This window comes from Cannabis sativa, chromosome 2 (genome assembly GCF_029168945.1).
Source record: "Cannabis sativa cultivar Pink pepper isolate KNU-18-1 chromosome 2, ASM2916894v1, whole genome shotgun sequence".
NCBI lineage: Eukaryota > Viridiplantae > Streptophyta > Magnoliopsida > Rosales > Cannabaceae > Cannabis > Cannabis sativa.
This window is the reverse complement of record NC_083602.1, coordinates 43,422,312-43,447,671: the sequence shown is the minus strand read 5'-3', so window position 1 is coordinate 43,447,671 and position 25,360 is coordinate 43,422,312. Positions and strand designations below refer to the sequence as shown.

The 25,360-nt window shown below is 35.7% G+C and overlaps 3 protein-coding genes across 3 annotated transcripts; 1 reads left to right on the top strand and 2 right to left on the bottom strand.

Annotated features, from left to right (window-relative positions):
• Positions 1–12,010: 12,010 nt before the first annotated feature.
• On the bottom strand, positions 12,011–14,518 carry LOC133034962 (uncharacterized). Its single transcript, XM_061110536.1, has 2 exons — positions 13,546–14,518; positions 12,011–13,027 (listed from the first exon to the last, which is right to left on the bottom strand). Exons 1-2 carry the CDS (start codon positions 14,449–14,451, stop codon positions 12,104–12,106), a joined length of 1,830 nt encoding a protein of 609 aa, XP_060966519.1. The 5' UTR covers positions 14,452–14,518; the 3' UTR covers positions 12,011–12,103.
• A 2,083-nt stretch (positions 14,519–16,601) lies between these two features.
• On the top strand, positions 16,602–21,386 carry LOC133034961 (uncharacterized). The gene is made up of 3 exons (XM_061110535.1): positions 16,602–17,473; positions 20,108–20,641; positions 20,753–21,386. Exons 1-3 carry the CDS (start codon positions 16,643–16,645, stop codon positions 20,849–20,851), a joined length of 1,464 nt encoding a protein of 487 aa, XP_060966518.1. The 5' UTR covers positions 16,602–16,642; the 3' UTR covers positions 20,852–21,386.
• Positions 21,146–24,102, bottom strand: LOC115719508 (protein RETICULATA-RELATED 4, chloroplastic). The gene is made up of 8 exons (XM_030648583.2): positions 23,382–24,102; positions 23,016–23,084; positions 22,633–22,764; positions 22,493–22,546; positions 22,365–22,409; positions 22,075–22,214; positions 21,685–21,810; positions 21,146–21,590 (listed from the first exon to the last, which is right to left on the bottom strand). Exons 1-8 carry the CDS (start codon positions 23,931–23,933, stop codon positions 21,545–21,547), a joined length of 1,164 nt encoding a protein of 387 aa, XP_030504443.1. The 5' UTR covers positions 23,934–24,102; the 3' UTR covers positions 21,146–21,544.
• Between the last annotated feature and the right edge of the window lie 1,258 nt (positions 24,103–25,360).

Genomic DNA, 25,360 nt, shown 5'->3' with positions numbered 1-25,360 from the left:
TGAGAAATTATAACTCTAATATTCATTTCTAATATTGGGGTCCACAAATAAATTCATAAATAATTATAAAATTAACAGAAATTAGTGCTAATTGCTTTTACTAATCTAAATTACTAAAGCGGTCATTACATTCAAGACCCAGTAACAAGAAGAATTGGAAGAATAGCAAGAAGCCTAAACAATTAAAAAGAAAAAGGCTGCTAATCCCGAGGCAAAGCCAAAAGTAAAATGCTTCTATTGCAATGAAAAAAGCCATTGGAAACTCCAATGCCCTAAGTTTCTAGCAAAGAAACAAGGTATTTCTTTCTATGCTAAAAAACTCATGTGTTTTAGAGACTTATTATCCCCTTGGGTTATTAATTCTAGATCTACTAACCATTTTTGTTTTCTTCTTATTGCAGTTCCAGTTGCTTAAACTTGGATTGCTATCCTAATGAGTTGAGTCGGATAGTTGGACAGAAGGGTGGAAAATGTCCAAGATTAAAGATGAAGCTCAGAATCTTCTTTTAATTTTTGAATTAATTGTTTTAATTTATGAACAATTTGATTTCAATTATTAGTTTGGAATTTTATTCCCTATTTCATATTTATGCAGACAATTCATTTTGTTTTGAGAATATTGATAAAGTTTTCTCTTTTAGTTATAACTTGCATTTATGAATTAAGCTTCATATTTTCTTTATCTTGTGTATGCCAATACCAATTATATTTATATGTTTATAATATTTGTATGTTTTTGTGTTTTATTATTGATACAAAATCTATGGTAAATTCATCTCTGCAAAGAGATCATACCACATAAACACCTCAAATTCAAATTCAATGTTTATGAATAATTGTAATTTCTCAAGCAATTATTAAGATTTTATTTAATAAAAAGATCTTTTGATCTGATAGGGGTGGAAAAAGTTAAGTAGTAATATATGCAGTTCAACGATCTTTTACATCTTTTGAACTCTAGACTATATTCATAACTCCACATGATCTCTATGACACTGAGGGTGGATGAAGCTATTGACATATGTAGTTCATTTTGAACTCTAGATTATACTCAATACACCACAGTATCTCTATAACACATCTATTTTCATTAGACATGGATGTAATATAATGAACAAATTAGCAAATTTATTAAAGCTTATTCTTGATCATGTATTTTGTTCTAATTAATATGTTTTCGTAGTAATAGAAATTGATACCAATAAAGTTCTTGGACATAGTACCACCGTACCTTATCTGAGTGGGAGAATTTTAAAATTCTAAGCCTATCTTTATTTGGATAACACTTGTGACGGCTAACCATGTTATGATCATGATAGGAATTTTAGAATTTAACTAAAAAGTAAATCTAACCATTCACATGAATAGAAATAACTTATCAAAATTTTAAGGATAAGATAGGAGAATTTTGCAAAGTCTATTCGAATGACTTGGGAAAAACACCTAATCCTCATGAAATATTTTATGATATCTATAATGATTACTTAATATGAAGCAAGTATTTTACATTAAAGTTAATACTAGATTGTTATGTTGATGACTTAGTCTAGAAGAAACTTATAGTTTCAAACTAAGATAATATGTCACAACAAGATGTCCCTGAGTACCTAGTAAGAGGTTAAATGTACTCCTATGTACGACTTTAACTAGATTCCTACTGTTGAGTGGGAGCCATCTAAGATGTAATCAAACAAGGAACATTATGAGAAAGTCAAGAAGAATCTCTGAAAGTGACCTATATGTTAGATGATAATGGTGCATATTAGAATCCTTATATCTACACCAACTCATAACCTATTCGAGATGGTGGTTACTCTGCGGGTGGAGGAATTATTCTAGAAGGATGTAAAAATCCTTTTATAATAATTTAAGCTCCATCAATGAAGACACATAACTTTGTTGCTTTTGAAAAGCACTGAAAAGTTATTCAACTGGAGAAAGTTCTTACTATGTTATCTCTATTCCATTTTGGATAGAATTAGAGACAAGTAATCTGTATATTCAGATGCACTTCATAAACAGTAAAGAATTTAGTATCCCTAGATGAGTAATGCATATAGTAAATGATGTTGCATAATTTTTTATAAACACAAAGGAAGTAATGGTGGAGAAAGCAGTAGCTTACCACAGACTTACGATTCCAGTAATTTGGGTTAAGTCAAATACACTACACTTAATCTGGATATCAAGACAATTGATTGATTGAAATGCACTACTTGTTTTATGTTAGTGCAAGTGGGAGTTTGTTGAGGATTTATGCCCTAAATAAAACCCATTTCAATGTAATCGGATTTGTTATCAATAGAAGATTAGAAATCATTTATGTTTACATGTAGTTTTCATGTTTATGGTTTACTGTGTACAAAATCTGTTAAGTCCAGAATATATAGTCATTCACAATTACAGTGATGTCAACACAATGAAATGTAATTGTAATTATATACTTCAAGAGATAATGTCCTTCATTCTCATCAATGCACTGGATTTACACTGATGTGATAATCATCAATAAAGTATACTTACACCTTGGATAAGTCTTATGATCTTTCTAGGACATTGGCAACATATACTAGTTTCCGATGTATGGAGTATACATTGGACTGGAACCGATATTGATCTTGGTAAAGATATTATAATCTTACCGTTGTATCTTTTTGAGTCAATATCACTGGTTGATCTTAGATCAAAAGATCTTAATCCTGACATGCTTAGGTTCGATCTCAGGAGTGTTATTTGTGTTCTTTGATTTGTTAGTTAAGCCTACCTTTTGGTCTGGGAGATACGTACATTTTGGAAACATGATAGTACAATTGAGTGGGAGCGCTAAACATAGATATGGAATCTATAGCTTCTATCTGGACATAGAAGTGAAACGATGATTTCCTTCAAGCTTGGCTTAATAGAGATAAATGGAAGAGCTCTTATTTCAGTGATTATTTTAGTTTAGCGAAATATTATTTATAGGAAGCTAAGTATTTTAAGGATAAAATACATTGAGGGGTGAAACGGTAAATTTGTCCCCACTCGGTGTAAATCATCTATAAATGATCTTTGATTATTAGGATTAGAACGATGGTTAAATGTTTATAGCGTATCTATATCGTGGAACATATAAAGCGTTCTATATAACTGAGAGTGCAATTCCAAGTTCTATGGTGGATGCAATGAGGAATAAATTAGTTAGGGAATTTACTTGGTAAATTCTAGTTCTGCTTATTGGAAGCTCGGTCGTATAGGCCCATGGTCCCCATACTAGTTGAGACAATACTGCTTGTAAGACTCAGTTAATTGATTTTAATTAATCAATTATAATTCTAAAATTAGACTATGTCTAGTTTATGTTTTTTTCACTAAGCTATGGCTTAATTGTGAAAAAAAGAGATTCTAGGGTTTATTTGTTAATTAAGAGATTTTATTAAGTCTAATTAATAAATATGTTAAATGACAATTTTATTTAATAATTAATTTTAATTATTAAATAAATAGTTTTGGCATTTAAGTGGTTGAATTAGAAAAATGGCATTTTTGAGAGCATAAGATAATTAGTTGAAAAATGGTAAAATTGTAAAGTGGGGGCCAACATCCATGGCCGGCCACTTATGGTTTATTTTACCATTTATTTTATTATTTTTTTAATTCCAAATAATTCAAACCTAAACCTAGTTGGATTCCTATAAATAGATAGTGATGGCCTTCAGTCAAAATTTTGAGCCATCTATTCTACCTTATTCGAACCCTTCCTCTCTCTTTCTCTCTTCATTATTTCGAACCCTATAGTGATAGAGTAATTGCCCACACACATCAAGTTGTACTCAATCATAGTGTGTAAGGCTGTGAAGAATATCGGGCTCAGATCTTGGAGATACTCTGCTACAGAAAGGATACAAGGGTTAGAGATCTGAGCGGAAGGAGTCATTTAATTCTGCTACACCCAATGTAAGGTTTCTCAAACTTTATATGTGTTTAAATTACATTGTTTTAGAAATTCATAATTAGGATGTTAAACAACATACGTGGTAGTAAATCTAGATTCTGGTAAAACATATTCCAACATCAAGGTGATCGGTTTGTTGTCTCATCGTCCCACTCAAGCACTCTAGCTTCCCTACAATATATGTATTATGTAGATAACTTGGCCTTCTTGTTAACAAGTTATAGTTCACGTGGCAATGATCTTGCCCACATGTACATGCCACATCAAGTGGGGGAAAATCGGGATAATATTACATCTCGACATATGTTTCTTATCTAACAGTCTTACTGTCAATGTCTAATGCAAGACTGATATTGCTCATAATAAATTATCTGTGTGAGATAATTTCATTTATTACTGAGTTTTTCACAATTTCTATGTCTAACTTTCCACGTGTCATGTCTATATTTATCGCTCAAAATATCGGCATAACACTGGACCATGAAGACATGGAGCAACTAAATCCGGACCTTAAGAGTTGAAATTGCATGAACCTGCACCCCAAAAGTCAACTTGGCCACCTGGACTTTACCCAAAGCTCAAGTTGACATCCTTAACTAACGTTTCTATTTTTAGGACCGTCTTAGTGAAAATGGGTCAAAATTTTCATTTGTACATGAACTAGACATGCCACGAACATATTTGAGAGGCATCATAATCAAATTCGAAGAAAGTTCATTTTTGAGCACCCAGTCCCTGGGCACCCAACGCCCAAGTTAATAATTTGTCAATATGGGCACCTTCCAAGTATCATATCGACGATCTGAATTTTCCATCTTCATCGTCTTCATAAAAAATGAGGTAATAGGTACTTTTGAGGAAGAAACAATATTTCTTGGGTGCTAGAAGCAAGACCCAGCACCCACGTTGACACCTGGGGCTGGCCTAGTGCCTAGGTTTATATTTTTTTAAATTGGGCCAATTTCAATGATGTTTTTTGAGAACTGTTCCAAGAATCTTCTCTCTTTTCAGGAAAGATTAAGATTCAACTATTTTTAGGGACAAAATAGAACTTTTAAAGGGCCATAAAGGGAACCCAGCGCCGAGGTTGACAAATTGTCAACTTGGTTTTCTAATTAAGTTCTTAAAAAAGTATTTAGGGAAATTTTTCCATCCTCAAAAAAAAATGAAGATTCAAATAAACTCGGGAGAAAACCACAAACTCGAGGCCCTAGAAGCAGACCCAGCGCCAAGGTTGACAATCAGCCTAGTACGATGATTTTGATGAATCAAATGCCAAATATGATTCGATTGTAGAATCTAGAATGGTCAAAAATGGGGTAGGATACCTCATCCTCAAGTTCTAGAAACTTGGAAGTATCAAAACGATATCCTAGAAGCTTCGAAATGAGTACCTAGCGCACAGGTTGATAAATGGTCTGGTGCGCTTGGTTCTGCTTATTCGATTCTAATTATGTTTCGACCGTCTGTCTAGTTTTTTACAATGACTAAGATCTATGAAGTCAGAGAAGTCAAATTCAAAACTTTACATTTCTCATTTCCAACATGGGAAATTTACAGGGAAATGAAGAGTTTCGAGTCTCTTATTTCCGTAGAATAGCAACATTTCCAAGAACTAGTGACTAGCTTCGCCAGAAAATAAAAATAAACTAATTGATGTCAAAATATCACTTAGACATCATAAAGTACACCCCATGGACGTTTTTTCACTGACCCCACGTCCAGGTTGATGTCATATGTCAACGTGGGCGCTGGATGTCAACTAGGCCCTGGGTTGTGAACTACCTTCAGTAAAATAGTCATAACTCACCCAATATTGATCAAATTGATGCAATTCAACTTGAGTTTAGAAGCTATTTCAATGTTCTATCAAGTTGTGTCTCACGCATCAATCAAAATTCTAAAGTTATTGACCTAAAATTTTACCGCACTTTTGATCGTTGGATCATCATCTACAGTCAAAATTAGCCAATTTAGATTTTTCATAGTTAAATTATTTTTCCATATTTTTATGGGCCTCATTCACCTATAAAAGGAGAGCTAACTTAGTTCATTTTTTACATTCAGAAAACTACACACAATATCAGAGCATCTCTCTCTAGAAATCAAAGCTTAAACACTTAGCCTTTTTCTATAATTACTATCTCGTGAGAAATAAAAACTCAAAGTTAATGTAGCTCCATTACTAGCGCAGCATGGGGAGTACACTATTATAAATTTTATGTGTCTCTCTAATTTACACATTTCTATTTATTATTATTCATCTAGCCAATCTAGTGAGCTGGTGTTGGCCACTTTTCAGCGCCAACACTCAGTACAACTTGACGTGTAAAATTCTTATAACGGGTAATGTTGTTTGTTGAATGGAAGGATTACATTTGAGAGAGTAAATATATGTGCATTCATAAATTACACACAAATGTGTGACAAATCATTTTTGATAAGCAGGACCCATTCTTTAAATAAAAATAATTAGTTGAAGTAATTTGACAAATATAAGCATCTTCAATGGGGTAACACCCATAATTACTAAAATACACACTTCATCTTAAAATATTATTTGTTTGTATTTTCTTTCTCATCCACATAAGAATTGACACATTTTTCCACAAAAATTACTCCAATAGTAGTCAACTTCAAAAGTTGTTCACCAAGGTCCCACATACCACTTTTTAATCAAATTTTATAATTGTATATATTCTCAAAAAATTAGTTGGTGATAAAGTAATTATGCTCATAAAATTAGTTTAAAATATTGACCAAAATACACACGTGGCAAAGACTACTCCATGGCAACTCCCATTGGAGATGCCTTAAGTATGTGTTACATTTGTGTGTGATTTGTGCACATCAATTGAGGTTAAAAAAAATTCTCTATGGAACTTCTTTCTTGTTCTGATGGGAATGAAAGCTCACGTCGTAAAAGACCACACTAATTAGAGCATCCCCATCAGTTGAGGTATAGTAGCTAAATAGCTAAAAAAAAATAGTGAGAATCTTATATCAAGCATACATTATGTAAATAACACATGGTGTTATTTTGACCCAAAAAATTACACATTGTGTAAATATGCCTATTTTGTCATGGGAACCCCAAAATGCCCTCCCTATCTAACAGCCTCCCCTTCTCTCTCTTTCCCTCTCGTTTGATCTCTCTCTCTACTCGCACTCTCTCTCTTTCACTTTCTCTCTCTTTCTCATTTGCTCTCTCTCTCTCTCTCTCTCTCTCTCTCTCTCTCTCTCTCTCTCTCTCTCTCTCTCTCTCTCTCTATCACTGCGTACTGCCGCCGGCTGCCACCACCACCACCACCAACTGAACGTCTCGGCCAGCCTACACCTTCACCATTTTCAACCTCAAGGTCAACCACACTCAACAAAGCAATGGGTAAGTGTTTTTCTTAGTAAATAGTGTTGTTTTTTGTTATATTGTATGGATCTGAACGTTGTTAGTTGTAATTTGTGTCATTTGTGTCCTTAAAATAGAGGTAGAGTGTGGTTCGAACAGTCTGTGGTTTTCTGGGTTTTTTTATTTTTGTGCGATTTTATGCGACTTTATACGATTCTTTGTGCGATTTCATGAGAAATCTGAGGTTAGTGATGACATGATTAATTTTGGCGACATTGTACGATGGTTATGCGATTATGTGCGATTTTTGATGTTAGGCGATTTGTGTGCGACTTGTTGTGCAACATTATGCGATTTTGTCATGTATGTGTTCTTGTGCGACTTTATGCGATATTGTCCCTTGTCTGTGCGATTATTGTGCGACTTCATACTTCAACATATTATTGTTGTATTAGGCGACGTTGTGCGACCTCTGTAGTACCTTGTGCGATGTATGTGCGATATTGTATGCTGATTTTTTCTGTGTTTTTCTTTGTATTTTTACGTAGGACGATTCATACCGTATTTGTGCCCGTGTCTTTGTATGATGGCGTTTGGACTGTGGAGGGTTTCAACTGGGTATTTGATTCCTCAAAAAGTAAGACATTGATATTGGACGTTGAGTGTACACTGAAAAAGTTGCGTGAAGTTTTGCATGAAGAGTTGGAGGTGGACCCCTTGGTGTATGAATTGAAGTTAGAAGTTCTTTACATGTACATGAAAGGCACTAAGTTTCCACCTGAGGTTTTAGTGAAAGATAGTCAACTACGAGTGTTCTTGAGCATGAAGGCAAAAATGAGTGTGGACAACTTGTTGCGACTATTTGTGACAAAGGTGAAGAAGAATGTGAATTTGGAGCAGACTCCCCGAAATGTAACCCCTAGAAGTGTTGTTGGGACCTTTGTCCCAGAAACTGATATGGGGTTTGGTTTGGACGAGCAAGTTGGCACTAATGTAGATGATGAGAGAGTGGGTATCGAATTTCATCATTCAGATGAGTTCGATGCTCCCTTTTACAACAATGATCCTGTGGTTGATTTGGGTGTGGATGATGATGTGGCTACAGATGTACCTCCCCTGAGGATGGAACTAACTCCAAGCAACCAAGTAGAGCGACAAAGAAGACCCCCCCGTAGTGAGAATCGCCAAACACCAGGAACTAGTAGCAGTCGGCCAGGTCCTTCTGATAGTGCTCCTGTATCTGAATTTGAAGTTTCTACTAAATTCAAACCTCTTGTGTGGAAAAGGGAAGACATAGAGGAAAATAATGTGTATACAACATCTCTTAGTGGTACGCCTTCAGGGGAGATATATCTTGGCAAGTTGTACAAAAACAAGGAAGAATTGAAGAATGTAGTTGGTAGGTATGCATTGAAAAATAATTTTGAGTGGATGGTAAGTAAGTCTGACACTGATGTGTTTTACGTTACTTGTAAGGATGAAAATTGTAAATGGAGATTAAGGGGGAAGAAGAAGGCACTTTGTGACATTTTTGAGGTTACTGTGTTTCACAACGAACACACATGTAACTTGGATTCTAGACATTCTGATCACCGGCAAGCAGCACCGTGGGTCATTGGTCACATTATTAAGAACAAGTACACATCTTATGGATCTAACTACAAAGCAAAAGACATACAGAGGGATATGTTTGATGAATATGGCATCAAGATGAGTTATGAGAAAGCTTGGAGATGTAGAGAGAAGGCAGTTATGTACAAGAGGGGTACTCCAGCAGAATCTTATACGAAATTATATGGTTACTTCTACATCTTTGGAACGTAAGAATCCGAGCACTATTACCGACATTGTCGGCGAGGATAACCGGTTCAAGTATCGTTTACGGTCACTCGATGCTTGTAGGAAGGGATTTAAGTATTGTCGTCCTGTGATTAGTATCGACGGAACATTCTTGAAGACGAAGTATGGAGGAACACTGTTAGTTGCTGTTGCGTACGATGCAAACAACCAATTGTTTCCGGTAGCCTTTGCAATTGTTGACAGTGAGAATCATGACTCTTGGAAGTATTTCTTGCGGAAGTTGAAGGAAGCCATTGGTGAGGTTGAAAATCTTATGTTCATATCGGATAGGCATCAAAGCATTGAACATGCTGTTGATGTTGTTTTCCCAGAAGCATGCCACTGTGCATGCTTCAAGCATATTACTATGAATGTCAATCACAAGTTTAAGACTGATGTATGCAACAAGCAAATATGGCTTGCAGCTTACGCATGGAACAAGACGGAATGTGATAGGCATTTTGAGGTGCTGAAACAGATGGACCCTGCCATTGCTACATACATCGAGCAAATAGGGTTTGAAAAGTGGGCTCGTCCTTATTGTCCAGGCGATCGGTACAGCATAATGACAAGCAACGCTGCCGAAAGCTTCAACAAGGTGACAGAAGAATTCAGAAAATATCCAGTAACTATTTTGGTTGACTTCATCAGGTTCACAATTCAAAGTTGGTTTGCTTCTCGTCTCGAAAAGGCTAGTAAGTGCGCTACTCCTTTGGCTACTACTTTTGAAAATGATTTAAAGGATCAACACAAAGATGGTATGTTCAGGAGTGTCCTTCGTAATGGTGCCCAATTGTTCAACGTTGGTACGAGTCCTCAAGGTGAGAGAGGTGGTGATGTGAACTTAGTGGAGAGAACATGCACTTGCGGACTTTTCCAAACGCTCAAAAACCCTTGTCCCCATGCATGTGCCGCAGCAGTTAGTCAGAATGTGAGCGTGTACACACTTTGCTCTCCATATTACACTAAAGAAACGTGGAAGAAAACCTACGATGCCACAATTAATATTGTTGGCGAGGAGGATGAGTGGGTACTACCGGAACATATCAAGAACATAAGAATCGGGGTACCAGTGGAGAAAAAACCAGTAGGTCGGCCTAGGAAGAGCAATGCAGGTAGAAGACCGACGAAGCGTAGACCGTCTAGTGGTCAGGTGGTAGTGGAACCTCGTCATTGTTCGCTATGTCACGGTTTAGGGCACAACAGAGCTACATGCAAAGCTCGAGTTTGAACCATTTCTCTAATATTTAAATGAATATGTGTTGTATTGCTGGTTGTTGGATATTGTGCTTTTTTCTCCTAGATTAATACTTTTTTGGTTTGTTTACCGATTTTTAGGCGACATTATGCGATTACTGTGCGATTTGTAACTGACAGGAGCTTGTTTTTAGTTTGTTTTGTATTTTTTGGCGATATCCTGCGATTTTTGTGCGATGTTAACTGACAGGATCTTGTTTTTGGTTGCTCGGTTCTGTATTTTTTGGCGATATTTTTGCGATTATGGTGCGATTTTGTGCGATATTAACTGACAGGATCCTGTTTTTGAGTTTGCTTTGGTTCTGTATTTTTTGGCGACATTGTGCGATTATAGTGCGATTTTTCTGCGATGTGAACTAATCTAGATTTGTTAGTTTGTGTATTTTGGCGATATTATGCGATGAATGTGCGATTTTGATGCGATTCTTAGCGAAATTTTTTTTCAAGAAGCCATCATTTCACAGTATTTATCAAAAATTTAAAAAAGAAATAAATTGATACAAGCAACAATTTAAATAACTTTAAATTTACTTGTTATATATAATTTTGGTGAGATTATAATACAATTACAAAAGGGGAGTTTATGTGTACAAGATTAACATTGCAAAAACCTACAAAAAACTACCACGTTAAGTTCTGGTAAAATAGGTCCACACACCACCTATGTCTAAAGGTGAGCATGTTATCAGCATGCACATGCTCCAACGACCGATCCAGCAGCAAGTGCTCAATGTGCTCCATGGCATACATTCCACAATTGCCACTAAAAAAAAACTAAATATTAGCAACAATTAAGTTAAGTAATTCATAATGGAGTGCAAAATTAAATAAATTACTCAAAATATACAAAAGAAAAAGAGATTGACCTACTCTTCGTTTGTGGTACAACCTCCGAGGTAGCTCGTCTATAATGGAGGGGTAGGAGCTGACTGAGATCGCCCAACTCCACCGGATGTACATAATTGTTGTATTGGAAATAACCGCTATCTCGAATTAGATTTGCAAAGAGCTCGCCGTAAGGCTTCAAATATGACTCCATGGCTGCCTCAACGGTGGCACCGATATCAGAATCATATACAATGATCTCCCAGTTCTCGATATCCACCTCAACTGCCACCCAATGGCGCTCTTTGGGAAGGTGCAACACAAAGTATATGTACTCCTGCTTCTCCCAACATGGCAAGTATCTGTGCGGTATCCCCTGCACGTAACTCATAACGCCCTCATCCCATTTCATCTTGCTCTTGTCACCCTCATACATATTCCAAAACATGGAAAAGAACTGTGGAGCAGATGTGTCCAAAACTACACCTTTTCGAGTGTAGACTTCTGGGTACAGGGTCCGTCTTCTCCTCAATAAGTGCGCCATGGCATCAATTTGCTGTGTTTCAAAAGAAAACAGTAAGAAAGAAATCGCATAAAAGTCGCACAACAAATCGCAGGAAATCGCACAAAGAAATCACCAAAATTGTTACAAAAATCGCACACAAATCGCACAATAATCGCACATAAGTCGCAAACAATCATAAATCAGTTTATAATCGCACGCACATCGCATATAAATCGCATAAAAGTTGCATCACCAGGTTATACATAAAGTGAGTATAAATCGCATATAAATCGCATGTAAGTCGCACAAAACAATGAAAAACACAATAAAGTAATTCTGTTAAGAAATAACTTACATCATCGTCGAGCCATTCGTTCAGCACCATCAACTTCACGAACTAGGATCTAGTGGCTTCGCCAGTGTGAACATCCCTAGGACGGCTATTGTCCCTAGCATAAGTAATCCACTTCTGGAAAAAATTTAACAGCCGGGGGTCCGCCGGTTTCAGTGTGTCTACTACCACGGGCCCATGTCGTTGTTTCTTCTTCCCAGCTGTGTAGTCATTCAAGAAAACCGGCTTCCGCTTTCGCCTAAGCCTACAGAACTCCACCCCATCTGGTGGCCCCTGCAACTCTTCCACATCCTGAGATTCTGTATCACCCAGCGAAATGACAATGGCGTTTGCAGGAGTAGAAGGAACGTCACATACGTCAGGTTGCCAATCTTCTGGGTAGACATCATCATCATCATCATATGTCGGCGGTGATGGATGTACCGTCTGTAATGGCTCTGCCGTGTCGGATGGATGTGTGGGGTCTGATTGCTGTGCCGGCCCTGATGGTTGTGTCGGCTCCGAAGGCTGCTTCTGTAACAAACTTATCACGGTCGCAATTTGATCCATGATAAGATTCTTCATCTCTTTCTGACTTCTCTTGAAGTCAGCCTTCATCTCAGTCTGGGCAGTGAGAATCGCAAGTTGTTGCGCTTCTACCTTCTCCAATCTCTTAGCCAACAAGAGGTAGTCGGAGTCATTGGGTGGAGCAGAGCTTGGGGGCACAGTGGCAGGGGTTGGGGGCACAGTGGCAGATGTGGAGGCGTCTGCTGTTTCCTTGGGTGGGGATGGTGGAATAATTTTGGACCTTTCCACATATTCTGCCACCCGTTGGGCTTGGGTCTCGAATGCGGTCGAATCTTGCGCCCCGGCTTGTGTTTCTTCGACCTCATCCAACCCCATTTCCACTGTGGGGACCTCACCCTCACAATTGTCCTTCCAGTAATCAACCTCCCAATTCCGAGGATACAAGATTTGAAGCACAACCATCTGCAAAAACACAAGATCACGTTAAATCGCAAACATGTCGCACAAAAATCGCAAATAAATCGCAAAAACAAAAAAAATCGCATACATATCGCACAAAAATCGCACTATATCGCCAAAAATCTATTACATATACATAGAAAAGTATATTAGCTACTGTCATCAAAAATCGCACAAAATCGCACAGTCATCGCATACAGTCGCCAAAAAATATTAAAACAATACAAGTGATGAGACTTCTAACAAATCGCACAACAATCGCACAAGAATCGCATAAAGTCGCTAAACAAATAAATAAAACAATACAAGTAAAAATTTATAAGGAGTGCAAGTAAAATCGCACAAAATCGCTCAATGATCGCACAAAGTCGCCAAAAAACTTATTAATCACTTAACATTTATAATGCACTGTAAAGTAAATCGCACAAATATCGCACAATATCGCATCAAATATCGCATATAACACAGATTACACTTAAAGCAAAAAATAATTGCGCTAAAATAGAGAAAGATTCACATACCCTTTTCTCAAAGAGTGCAGCCACATCAGCTTGCTTCACATCATGTTTCGTGACTGTGTCGGGGGTGCTCCAGTTCAACATTCGAGGGAATCGAGTCCCTTTGCACTGGCCATACTTCTTCCCCAAAACTTGCATGGCCTCAAATGCCCAATATTGCAGCGCAGGAGCATATCCGTACACGTTGTACTTCGCTTTAGGTTGAGTAACCTTTTTCTCCTTCTTGTGTTTCTTCTTGGTCTTATCGTTCTTATCCATGTAGTTTTGCCTAAGTTGTTGCATATTCTTAGTTGTGGAAGACAACAACTTCTGATAAGAAAGAAGACCCCAAGGATACTCGAAGAACTTGTCTTCATTTTCTACCAACTTTAACATATCTGTCCAGATATACACACCCTCGGCCCGTGACAGCAGAACACCTTCGACAAATGCACACAACCCCAACTTGTATACATCGTCAGCCACATCGCATGCCTCAAACGCTAGCCAAAGGGTTTTAAAGGTCACCCTTTTTGAGTTGTTGAGATAGTCTCGCAAGATCCGATCAGAATCACACTGTGCAGTCAATTCTTCTGACGAAGGACCACCGCTCATCTTTAAGCCTATGATCAAACCGAACTCAGAGCGCCCAAATCTAGCTTCGGTTTTACCCACGTAAAACCACACTTCATCGTTTTTGGCTTCACTCACTTTCTTCTTCCTTAGTAACAGTTGATGCACAATAACCCCACTGAATTTCAAATCGCTGGCATTCCAAAAAACACCAAAGGGCGTCTCCTTCACCTTCTGAGTCAAGTTAAAAGCTTCAAATTTAGCCTTGATTGATGCAAAATATCCGTTCCCTCTGTATGTTATACGCCCTGGAAAGTGCTCTGACACTGGGAGAATAAGTTCTGGAGCCATCTGCATTTACAAAGATTAATTAGACTTTATCGCATAAACATCGCACAAAAATCGCCCAAAAATTGCATAAAGATTGCCACTGTGACATACAATCGCATAAACATCGCACATAAATCGCACAATATCGCTAAAAAACAGTACAAAACAAACAAAAAATAAGATCCTGCCAGTTACAATCGCACAAAAATCGCACCTAAATCGCATAATATTGTTAAAATCGCACAACCTACTCAATATGTCATACATCGTACACACATCGCCTAATGTCACCTAAAGTCGCTAAACATACCAAACAGTTATAATCCAGGTAACAATCGCACAAAATCGCACAGTAATCGCCTAAAGTCGCTAAACATACCAAACAGTTATAATCCAGGTAAAAATCGCACACAAATCGCACAGTAATCGCATAAAGTCGCACAATAAATGCCTGTACAGACTCCAGATACGTCGCACAAAATCGCACATAGAATCGCATAAAATCGCACAATAACCTAAAAACCCAGAAAAAGCTATTGTTCGAAACCCACATTCATCCCACAGTTTTATTGCACAAATTATCCCCAAAAAACATACAAAATAACAACTTTCAATTCAATACCAGATTCAACCACAAATGTATGCATTTTAAAGAAGAAAATTCAAAGAAAAATTCCACGGAAACTAACCTGGATTGCTGGGTTCGTGGGATTCGGCCCAGGGTCTCCTTGTTCGCTCGGGCGTCCGTCGATGGGGTCGATTGGAGTGGGTTCGAGGGTTCGTCTGGGTTGTCGTGGGTTCAAGGGTTCGGTTCGTGCCCGTGGGTTCGTGGGTTCGTCGTCGTCGTCGTGGGTTCGTGGGTTTGTGGGTTTGTGGGTTCGTGGTCGTCTGGTGGTTGTTTGGTGGTCGACTGCGATTGGGGTTAGTGGGTTTTGGTTGTTTGGTCGTCTGGTGTGGTTGTTGTTTGCAGCGTCGGTGGGGAGAGGGAATGAAGAGAGAGAATGTAGAAGAGAGAGAATAGAGTTAGAGGGAATGAGAGAAGTTTGAAAAGACAGGGGTATTTTTGGAAGATAATTAAAAGATAGGTATAGTTTTTTTATGTGTAATAATTGGGTATAATTAAACACCCTATCTAATTTTTTAGCATAAATTATCAAATTTCCCTAAAAAAAAATAGTGAGAATCTTATATCAAGCATACATTAGCCGAGGTAAATCAAAAAGTAACGTAAAAAATACTCTAAAAGTAAAATAAAAGAATACTGCTTTGTAGCATGTAGCGATAGAATAATATATTTGAGGTATAATTATTTTAATCATTTTATGTCAATCTCTCTTTTTTAATAAATATTTTATTATTCTTTTATATTATTTAAATAATTAAAATATTTTAAAATAGATTCTTTAAATGATATAAGAAAAGAATACAAAATAGTGTAATATAAAAGTGTACGAAATAAAATAAAGAAAGTAGAGTTTTAAATAATATACTTTCCACGTTAGATTTTTCTATATATATACTCAGAAAGTTCAATCTAATAAAAATTTAGAATCTGTAGTTTTCCTTCTTCTTGTTTTCTTTCTTTCAAATTTCCTTCAAATATATGTATAAATGTTTACTAAAAATGCAATTCACACCAATAAGTTTTTATTATTATTATTATTATCATTATTATTTTACAACAAATCAAAAAGTTATGTTATTGCTGTGTATTTATGGAATTTTGTAGAGAACAGATTTTTTTCTTAATAAAGATTACTTATATGTAAAAAAGAAAATAGACATAAATTTTTTTGAACTCCACAAAAACTATAATAATAATACTCTAAAAAAAACAACTACCTAGTGAAAATAAAGGACATATATGACAATTCAAAATGAAGAAATAAAAAATCTTAAATTATTCAAGGCTTAATGAGGCTTTATTTTCCTTCTCTATGATTTTTTTTTTTTCAACATCTGTCAATCCATTAAAAAATGGTAATTATTATTCAATTCTCTCTTCCTCTCCTGGGAACGTTAAATTTATAAATTCAGAAAGAATTTTACGTTTGTTTTCCTCTAAACTCTCTTTCTTCACCCACTTTCTCTTCCACTTAATCCAAAAAAAAAAAAAAAGAAAAATACTCCAATGTATATATTTATATACATTAGAAAAACTAACGAGTGAGTACTGAGTTAAGAGGGTCATCAAAGAACAGCAGAGAGGGAAACGAAAATGACATCTCCAGTACTAGCGACAGATTCTCCCACAAAAAAACCAAAAATGGGGTCATTATTTGGAGACTTATTCAAATCATTAGCCATATCAGGTCTACTCATCTTCCTCTTCTACATAATTTTGTTCGACAATACTACACACAACTCCCTCATACAGAAATGGCCAATACCAATTACAAACAGCACTAATCTTATTTCAAGTACTCCTGATCCTAATAACCCCATGATAAAAACCAACCTAAGCCACCTCGTTTTCAGCATAGTTGGCTCCATGAACACGTGGAAGAACAAAAGGCACTACTCCGAAGCCTGGTGGAGACCCAACGTGACTCGAGGATATCTTTTTCTAGACAAACCACCCAAAAACGAGTTCCTCCCTTGGCCATCTTCGGCCCCACCATTTCGCGTGAACGAAAAGGTCAAGGCAATATACGAAAGAGCCTCGAACCCTTCTCAGGTTAGGATTGTGCGGACGATTCTTGAGATGGTTAGAGAAGGTGACGAGAATGTTAGATGGTATGTGATGACTGACGACGACACCGTTCTGGCATTGGATAACTTGGTAGAAGTTTTGAGCAAGTATGATCATACTAAGTACCATTATATTGGTACCAGTTCTGAGTGTATCAGGTCCAACTACGATTTCTCGTTCGAGATGGCCTTTGGGGGAGCTGGCTATGCGTTGAGTTATCCTTTGGCTTCCTTAGTGGCTTCCAAGTTGGATGGCTGTCTTAAGAGATATCCCACTTTGAGAGTCAGTGATTTCATGCTGTATTCTTGTTTGGCTGATCTTGGTGTTGCCCTCACTCATAACAATGGCTTTCATCAGGTGATAAATTTTATTATGTATTATTAATTATTTTGAATTTTTTAATGACGTGACATCATAATCTTAATAACGTTTTAATGGTTATGATGATTAAGTAATTTAACATTCGTATTAACACTAGGAGCAAGAATTGTCAATCATTTCACACTAATGATTGTGATTATTAAGAGTCTTAATGGAGCGGGTCGGATCTGATCCAGTTATAATCCGACCTGATCTGGATCATGTAATAATTGGCCCCGCCCCGCTGCGCCCCGATAGACTTGTTACCCGGATCAGATCCGACCCGCTTTATACGGAGCGGATCTAATCAAACCCAACTTTTTTTTAAAAAAAAAATTAATTTTATATCTAAATTTATAATTTATTTTCCTAAATCTATTTTTTAAAAATCTAATGTAATGCATTATTTTTTTCCTATATATTTTTATTTTATTTGCCAAAATTAATAAAAGAGAAAGAAAATATTAAATTCTTATTACATAAAAAATAAATATGTAATTTTGCTAAAAATTAAAAAATTAGATTTTTTTTTTTTTTTTTGAACAAAGATTTTTTAGGTATGTATGTGCAATAAAAAATTCTAGATAAAAATTAATATTTTTATGTATGTATGTATAAGCATAAAAGGAAAAAAAAAAAAAATTGGTCTTTTTTAATTATTTGATAGATTACGTTATTCTAAACAAACAAACCATGCAAATAGGACAAACATCCAAAAAAAAATATTTGAAAAACACTCAACTAATATCAAATCTCTTACATGCTTTGCTTATGTATGAAAAAATGATCATTTTGTTGGAATGTACAATACAAAATATTTAATCTCAAACGTAAACTCAAGTGGAAGAATCGATTAAATTAATATTTGACTTTCTAAGTCTTATTAGTTTGGCCTAAACACATTAAGAATTGTTTCTAGTTTTTTAGGTAATTATATTTTTGAATATGAACATTTCTTGTACTTCTTATCACAGGTATGTAGTTCATAAGTAAAGGGGATTTAATCTTAAGCTTTTTATTTTTTTTAATATATTGAAAACAGATGAGGTCAAATTCGATCCGTAAAAAAATTAGGTGGGGTAAAGCGAATCTGATCTGAGATCCGATAAGTATTCGAATGTTTTGAATCAGTAATAATCCGTTGATTCAGATGTCCGATCTGATACGAATAAACGAATCTTTTTGCCATGCCTACTGATTATGTTATCTGCTTGGATTTCTTTTCCTAAATTCTTAGCCTCCTAAGGTTGTTTTTCTCTCTAGCCAGGCCTGTCAGTCCTCCTTAAATTTAGACGTGGCTTGGTCAGAGTTTCGCTATTACGATTCGTCTTATCGGTGTGTCATGAATTTTTTTAAGTTGATGTGATATTAAAATTATATGATTTCTTTAAAAAAAAATTAAGAACAAAATATAAATATGAATAATTAAAAATATATATCACTAGAATAAAAATTATTAAAATAAATCAATATATTTATTTTTCATTCTTCTTTATATGGAAAAGGGGGATTCTAACTTAGGACCTTTTTATTAGAAAAAGTGTAGAACCATTTACAGTATGTGTATAACTACTTTATTTTTTATTCTTCTTAGAAAATGAAAATGTACTTTTTAATTAAAATAAGAATAACAAAAAAGAAATATTTAATATATTATACTCTAGATGAGTACAAGAAAATATATATTTTTATGTTTTAATATATATATATATATATATTAATTAATTAATTGAAAGAGGTGATGAGCAAAAACACAAAGAAATTTTTAAGAGTCACTCATAATTAAAAAAGTGAGCGTTGCTATTAGATACCAGTAGTGCCTATCATCTTTTCACATATCACTTTGTGATTGATTAGCGATACTCTTTAAAAGTTATTATATTAAGGGTAAATACTATTTTAGACCCTGTGGTTTGCAAAACTTACTGATTGGACTATCTGATTTGTTAAATAATAAAATAGACCATGTATTTTCTAAAATGATAAAAATAAGACCTTATTCTTAATTTTTGACAATTTTTTTTTAATATAACCAACTTAAAGATAATTCCTAATACGAATATATACAAAAAATGTAAACAATTTTATCATACCACTTTTAGATCGGATTATAATTAAATTTTATTTTGATAAAAAATTAATTCAGGAACCTATTTGTACCATTTTAAAAAATACATGGTCTATTTTGTCATTTAACAAAACAGATGGTCCAATTAGTAACTTTTGTAAAACACATGATCTAAAATAGTATTTACCCTTACATTAAACTCTATGAGACCCGATATTTAATTTGACCAATAGAAATATTAACACATAGAAAAATATTAAGCACCACTAGTACTTTTTACCATTCCTCTTACAAGGTCGGAGGAAAAACTCTCTTTTAACCCATAATTGTTGTGAATGTTATATATATAGTTTAATTTATATTAAAAAATCTAATACGATATCAAATTACATAAATAAGTCATTGTATGCATACGTTCATAGAATACTTCTCTCATATTATAGTTACTCTAACCCTTCCATAATGTTGATTAACTATATGTATTATTAAATATACATCAATTATAACAATCAAAGGTCCAAACGCCGTAAATTTTGATCATTACTTAAAATTTGTGGTTGTAGATTGATCTACATGGTGACATATCAGGACTACTTTCAGCTCATCCACAGACTCCATTCCTCTCCCTCCACCACATTGACACCGTAGACCCGATCTTCCCCAACAAAACCCGACTCGACTCCATCAAACACCTCATGAAGGCAGTTAAAGTTGACCCCTCTCGTGTTCTCCAACAGACAATATGCCACCACAGGCCCACCAACTGGTCTATCTCCATCTCATGGGGCTACTCCACAAACATCTATGAAGCCACACTCCCTCGCAGTTTTCTGCGCAGACCACTCGAGACTTTTCGCCCATGGCGGGGACAAAGATCAAGTAGGTCACCTTTCTACATGTTCAACACACGGTGGCCGACCAACAATCCCTGTGAAACTCCTCATGTCTTCTTCTTCCACTCCACACAGGAGTCCAATGATCGAATTATGAACACTTATGTAAGAGCATCTTCTCCAACCTTAGCACCTTGTGGTAACCACTCTGCCAATCACATTCAAAGAATTCGAGTCTTTTCTCCTGCAAAACTGCCACTGGAGGTCAGTACTTAGTCATAAATGATTATGATTGTATACAGCAATCTGCATTATGTTTTGCTAATTTATTTGTTTGTTTTGATTATTGTGTGTTTTTCTGTGAAAATGTAATAGAGTAATGGAAGAGACTGTTGCGACGTGGTATATGGAGATGGAGAAAACACTACAGAGGTCAGATACAGAGCATGTACCAAGGAAGATGTCACAGCTTAATTTAACAAGAGAAGGGCATGAATGTACTAAGCTTAAATTTAGATTTAACTTTCCGATTAGTAAGTTATATGGACTGCGACGGAAATGAATACTAGATATGTTGAACAATAATTGCTTGATAATCATACAGCTTCGGGATAAAGAAGATCATGCATAAGAGTTTTCAATGGTTGGTGATTTTCACAGGAACCACTAATGACAAGAAACAAAACTCATGGTCATGATTCGCTTGGCTTGTTGTGCATACGTATTCTCGTTAATAACTGAACTAATAAAAAAGGCAATACTACAATATTTTTGGAGCCATAAAACTATAGTAATTTGCTCGAACCACAGAATACAGATCTCTTCAATAATTACAAAAACTCATTCCATAATAAAGAAAACAACAACAATTCAAGTTTATGTAACAGTGTACCACAAATCCTCATGAATGGGGTTGAAATTATAATGGACCAGAAACTAATTATCAAAATCCCATGTGTTAGCACTGTCAAGAGCTGTAAATGTACTACGACAAAGAATATCCAAAGCATCCTAAGCACCAAAAACTCCCCCACAAATCCAATTTTTAGCAATTTGCCATTCTTTTACAACATCTCTGTAGTGGAGCAAGGGAGACTAACTTCACTCTATATGATTCCTTTTAAATAAAGAAAAATAGAAATGGCAGTGAAGGCGAACCAACAATTACTAATGGGATTTCTGGATTCCTATCCAACGAGCGTAGTCCACCCACCTGTGATTAGAGTTTAGAAAATGATCAGAATATAAACACGAAGGGGAAAGACTCATTTGAGAATAAAAAATGCTGATAGTAGAATAATTCTTACAATAATGAACCCAAGAATGTATTGCCAGTCCTAACAGCAAAGCACATTGCACTTAGCATGAGCTTGTGTTGGTGTAGTAAGGGTTCCAAGAAACGCTGTTCAATAACACCGGCCAATACTTGATACCTGTCAGTCACAATTATCGTTTTGGTAAAGTTATTCCAATGCTAATGCTAGTCATGAAACCAATAGTTACATGTACAGACAGTTGAAGCACTCTAGCAAGAATAAATAGTTTAATAATTCAGCTAAGTTTATGTAATAAACTGATGAGCACATCGTGTGCCAAGTTTAACAAATCCGTCACACCAACTTAGCACATAAGCGAGGATGAATTGCTAAACTAAAAGGTCCATTTATAGTTAAAGTGATACTGGAGAAGTCACGTACCTGAGGTTGCTAGAAACTGCCATGTACACACCGTAGGCAACACTGGTGGATACTATAGGCACATTCTCAACTTCAACAGCAGCATCCTTATTTACTGCCTTCTTTGCATTAATCAAGGCATTTGTCACAACCGTACCAACCTAAATAAAAATAATTAACCAATTTTATTACGCCAGCTTCAGATTTGTGAAAGTTAGATTTCATTTTTATTTCTTTTTTTTTTTAAATCACAGCATTATCAGGAAAGAAAGAAGTAGCAGAAACAGTTACATAAGCAAACAGAAACTAACCAGTGATGAAGCAGTGCCAACTGCAAAAAGCTTGGTACCATTGCGCTGCAAGAACAATCAAGTCAGTGTAAGTACCTAAAATCATTTTATTTTTCTCCACTGAAAACTAGGAGGCATCTTCTCCTTACCAATATGGCACCAATTCTCTGCATTACTGAATATGATGTTCCAGAGAGAGCAATCTGCCGATAAATATGTAGAATAATATGAGTAGCTGTAAACAAACCTCGGAAAGAATTGTAAATTGTTGACAGAAAAAGATAAAAACCTGGAAGGCGTTATCAGGGCAGTTATGGAAAAACTTGGCAATGAATCCTGCATTGAGTGCAAGCGCAGGTCGTAGAGAAACAGTGGGGGCAGGAAGAAAAACAAGCATGAAATCTGCAATTATGGCCATTACCTAAGAAAAATAGATAGAACGAACTTTTAGAAATAAATTTAAATTTATTCAATGAAAATATTAAGTTACCATGATTCATATAAGATTTTCAAAGCAAAGCGAAATTTGCTTTATGATTTGTCATGGAAAGTAACAAGAGAAGTTAGGCCATGGGTGGCCCCGTACTCATAGTTTGCATAATTCAGAGTGTAAATAAATTATCAAAATAATATATCAATCGACGAGAGAAATGGTAAGAAAACAATACATACCACATCTGCAAAAACAACTTCAAGCTCATTGAAAAAGTTTTCCCTTCGGCGCTCATACTCAGCAGCAGTCTATGATCAATGTAAAAATCAAAACTCAGAAACCAACAAAAGTGATAAACTTTATCAAACCTATCAAACAATATATACGACTATCTCAGATTTTGAAATAGAAACAGAACTGTGGAGCTTAAAAGACCTTTTGATCTCTAACTACTCAGAAAGTGAAGGCTATCTTTTTCATCTTTTAATTTTTATTATTATTTGGTTATTGCTGAAAATGATATCAAGATCACCCACATTTATTATTTACATGTAAATCAAAGAACAATGACAGTGATTGAAAAAAGAAAGTTAGAAAGAGTATACCTTAGTGAACATTCCAACACCGCACTCCATAGCAACCTTAGCCAAGAACAAATCGTCAGCCAAAAGCCTCTCCCTAAATCCAGCGAACTGCATCAGCCACCGGATCAATCCCGACTTCTCAAGCGCAAAGTACCTACTGACAACCAACCCAGGAATCCGCCCCGCCTCAATAGCCGCCGCCAAGTCCTTAGGCAAACTCTCCAGAGACCTCCCCGCTTCTTTAAGAACCAAAAAAGCCTCCGCTCTGTTCTTTCCGCCTGCATTTTCGTCGGATTCACCACCGTCGTCGCCGTGATCATCACCGCCGCCGCCGCCGCCACCTGAAGATCCTCCACCGTTGAATCCACCCACTCCGCCACCGGTGGAAGCAGCAACAAAATGAGACAAACTGCGGCTGTTGGGATAGGTAAGGGAGTTAACGGTTGCGGAAGAGAAACGAAGGTGAAGATGGGACGATGAAGACGATGAGAGAAGTGAACGGTGGGGATTGAGATTAGAAAATGATAACGATGAAGAAGAGGAAGCTGGAGAGAGGCAAAAGGCGATCGCCATTGAGGATTTGGGGAGGTTGTAGTTTGGTGGCGCACACAAATGGAAATCTACCTCCCTACTACTGTGTGTGTTGGGTTTCTTCCTTCTTATTTATTTATATAGACTTTACCTTTAGAGAGATTCTTTTTTTGACAAAAGCTTTAGGGGGATTTGTTTGTTTGACGAGAGTAACGAGAAATTGTAGTGGAGTAAAGGGTTATTTAAGTCATTGCAAAAATAAAAGGGTTATTTAAGTCATTGTACTTCTCGACCTTTACCTTCTTTTTCTATACAACTAGGAAACAAAGTGAGGAGGTTTTATTTTTATTTTATGTTTTTTTTTTTTTGACAAAGTGATTAGAATTACTCATGAATTTACGACGCCCACGTCCGTCACCGGCGCTGGAACCTCCTCGAACCAGGATAGCTCATCGTCTAACCGCAGAGCATGCTTTGCCAAGCCATGGGCCGCTAAATTCTCAGAGCGAGCCACATGGGACAAAACTGCCCTCGGAAATTTAGACAATAAAGCTATAACATCTTCAAACAACGCTCCTAACTTGTTGAATTACATCTCCCCATTGTTGATAGCCGTCACCAAAGCTAACGAATATGAATAAACTGAAAACAAATCAAAAAACCAAAAAAATTTATTAGAAAATAATCAATCCGATCAAAACACTCAAAACTCAAAAATTGAAAAACTAGATCCCAAAATACTATAACTAGCCAAAGGGAGACCCTTTGGCTAGTAGCAACTTAACTCTTGTATTTTACTTCATCATCATCTTAGGATTACTATCCTATGGGTCTTAGGATTACTAAGACCCTAAAACCTAAAAATTTTGATATGTAATCTAGTAATAACAAAAATCCTGCAATGCTCCAATCCATAGGATATCAAAAGTTTACTTTGAAAATTATCGCAATAATAAAGTAAGCAACGAATAATGTACTTCAATAACCTTGATTATCAATTATTAGTGTAATTCAATACAATAAAACAAATAACCTTGATTATTAAGCATTAAAGACCCATTAATTCCATAATCCTTCCCAAAATAGACAAAATCAACCATATTAATTCATTATTAATGTCCCCATTTCTAAAATATTATAAATTCCTTTATTGTACTTATTCTAAAAAAGTAATTTTTATACATATTTATTTATGGTAAACCTTATTATAATCAAATCAATCTATATTGAATTGAAATTACTTAAAATAATCCAATTTAGCTATTATGACATAATTATTCCTATTTTAATTTCCAAAAAGTTGTAAAACTTCCAAAAATTGTATCCTTTTAAGTTACCATAAAATATTTATAATGATACCTTCCTATACCACATAGATTACAAACCAAATTCCATAAAATTTTACTTCCCAAATATATCTGAACACAATAAATTCGCAATTGACAAGATACCTCATTTTATTACAATAT

What these genes read in the sequence shown, in the direction of transcription:
- LOC133034962 (XM_061110536.1), bottom strand. Translation starts at nt 14,451, where the DNA reads ATGCAGATGGCTCCAGAACTTATTCTCCCAGTGTCAGAGCACTTTCCA. An exon ending in CTGCACTCTTTGAGAAAAGG is followed by an intron (nt 13,028 to 13,545) that starts GTATGTGAATCT and finishes GTGTTTTTGCAG; the next exon opens with ATGGTTGTGCTTCAAATCTT.
- LOC133034961 (XM_061110535.1), top strand. Translation starts at nt 16,643, where the DNA reads ATGACATCTCCAGTACTAGCGACAGATTCTCCCACAAAAAAACCAAAA. An exon ending in ATAACAATGGCTTTCATCAG is followed by an intron (nt 17,474 to 20,107) that starts GTGATAAATTTT and finishes TTGTGGTTGTAG; the next exon opens with ATTGATCTACATGGTGACAT. An exon ending in CTGCAAAACTGCCACTGGAG is followed by an intron (nt 20,642 to 20,752) that starts GTCAGTACTTAG and finishes AAAATGTAATAG; the next exon opens with AGTAATGGAAGAGACTGTTG.
- LOC115719508 (XM_030648583.2), bottom strand. Translation starts at nt 23,933, where the DNA reads ATGGCGATCGCCTTTTGCCTCTCTCCAGCTTCCTCTTCTTCATCGTTA. An exon ending in AAGTTGTTTTTGCAGATGTG is followed by an intron (nt 22,765 to 23,015) that starts GTATGTATTGTT and finishes TATTTTTCTTAG; the next exon opens with GTAATGGCCATAATTGCAGA. An exon ending in AGAGAATTGGTGCCATATTG is followed by an intron (nt 22,410 to 22,492) that starts GTAAGGAGAAGA and finishes TTGTTCTTGCAG; the next exon opens with CGCAATGGTACCAAGCTTTT.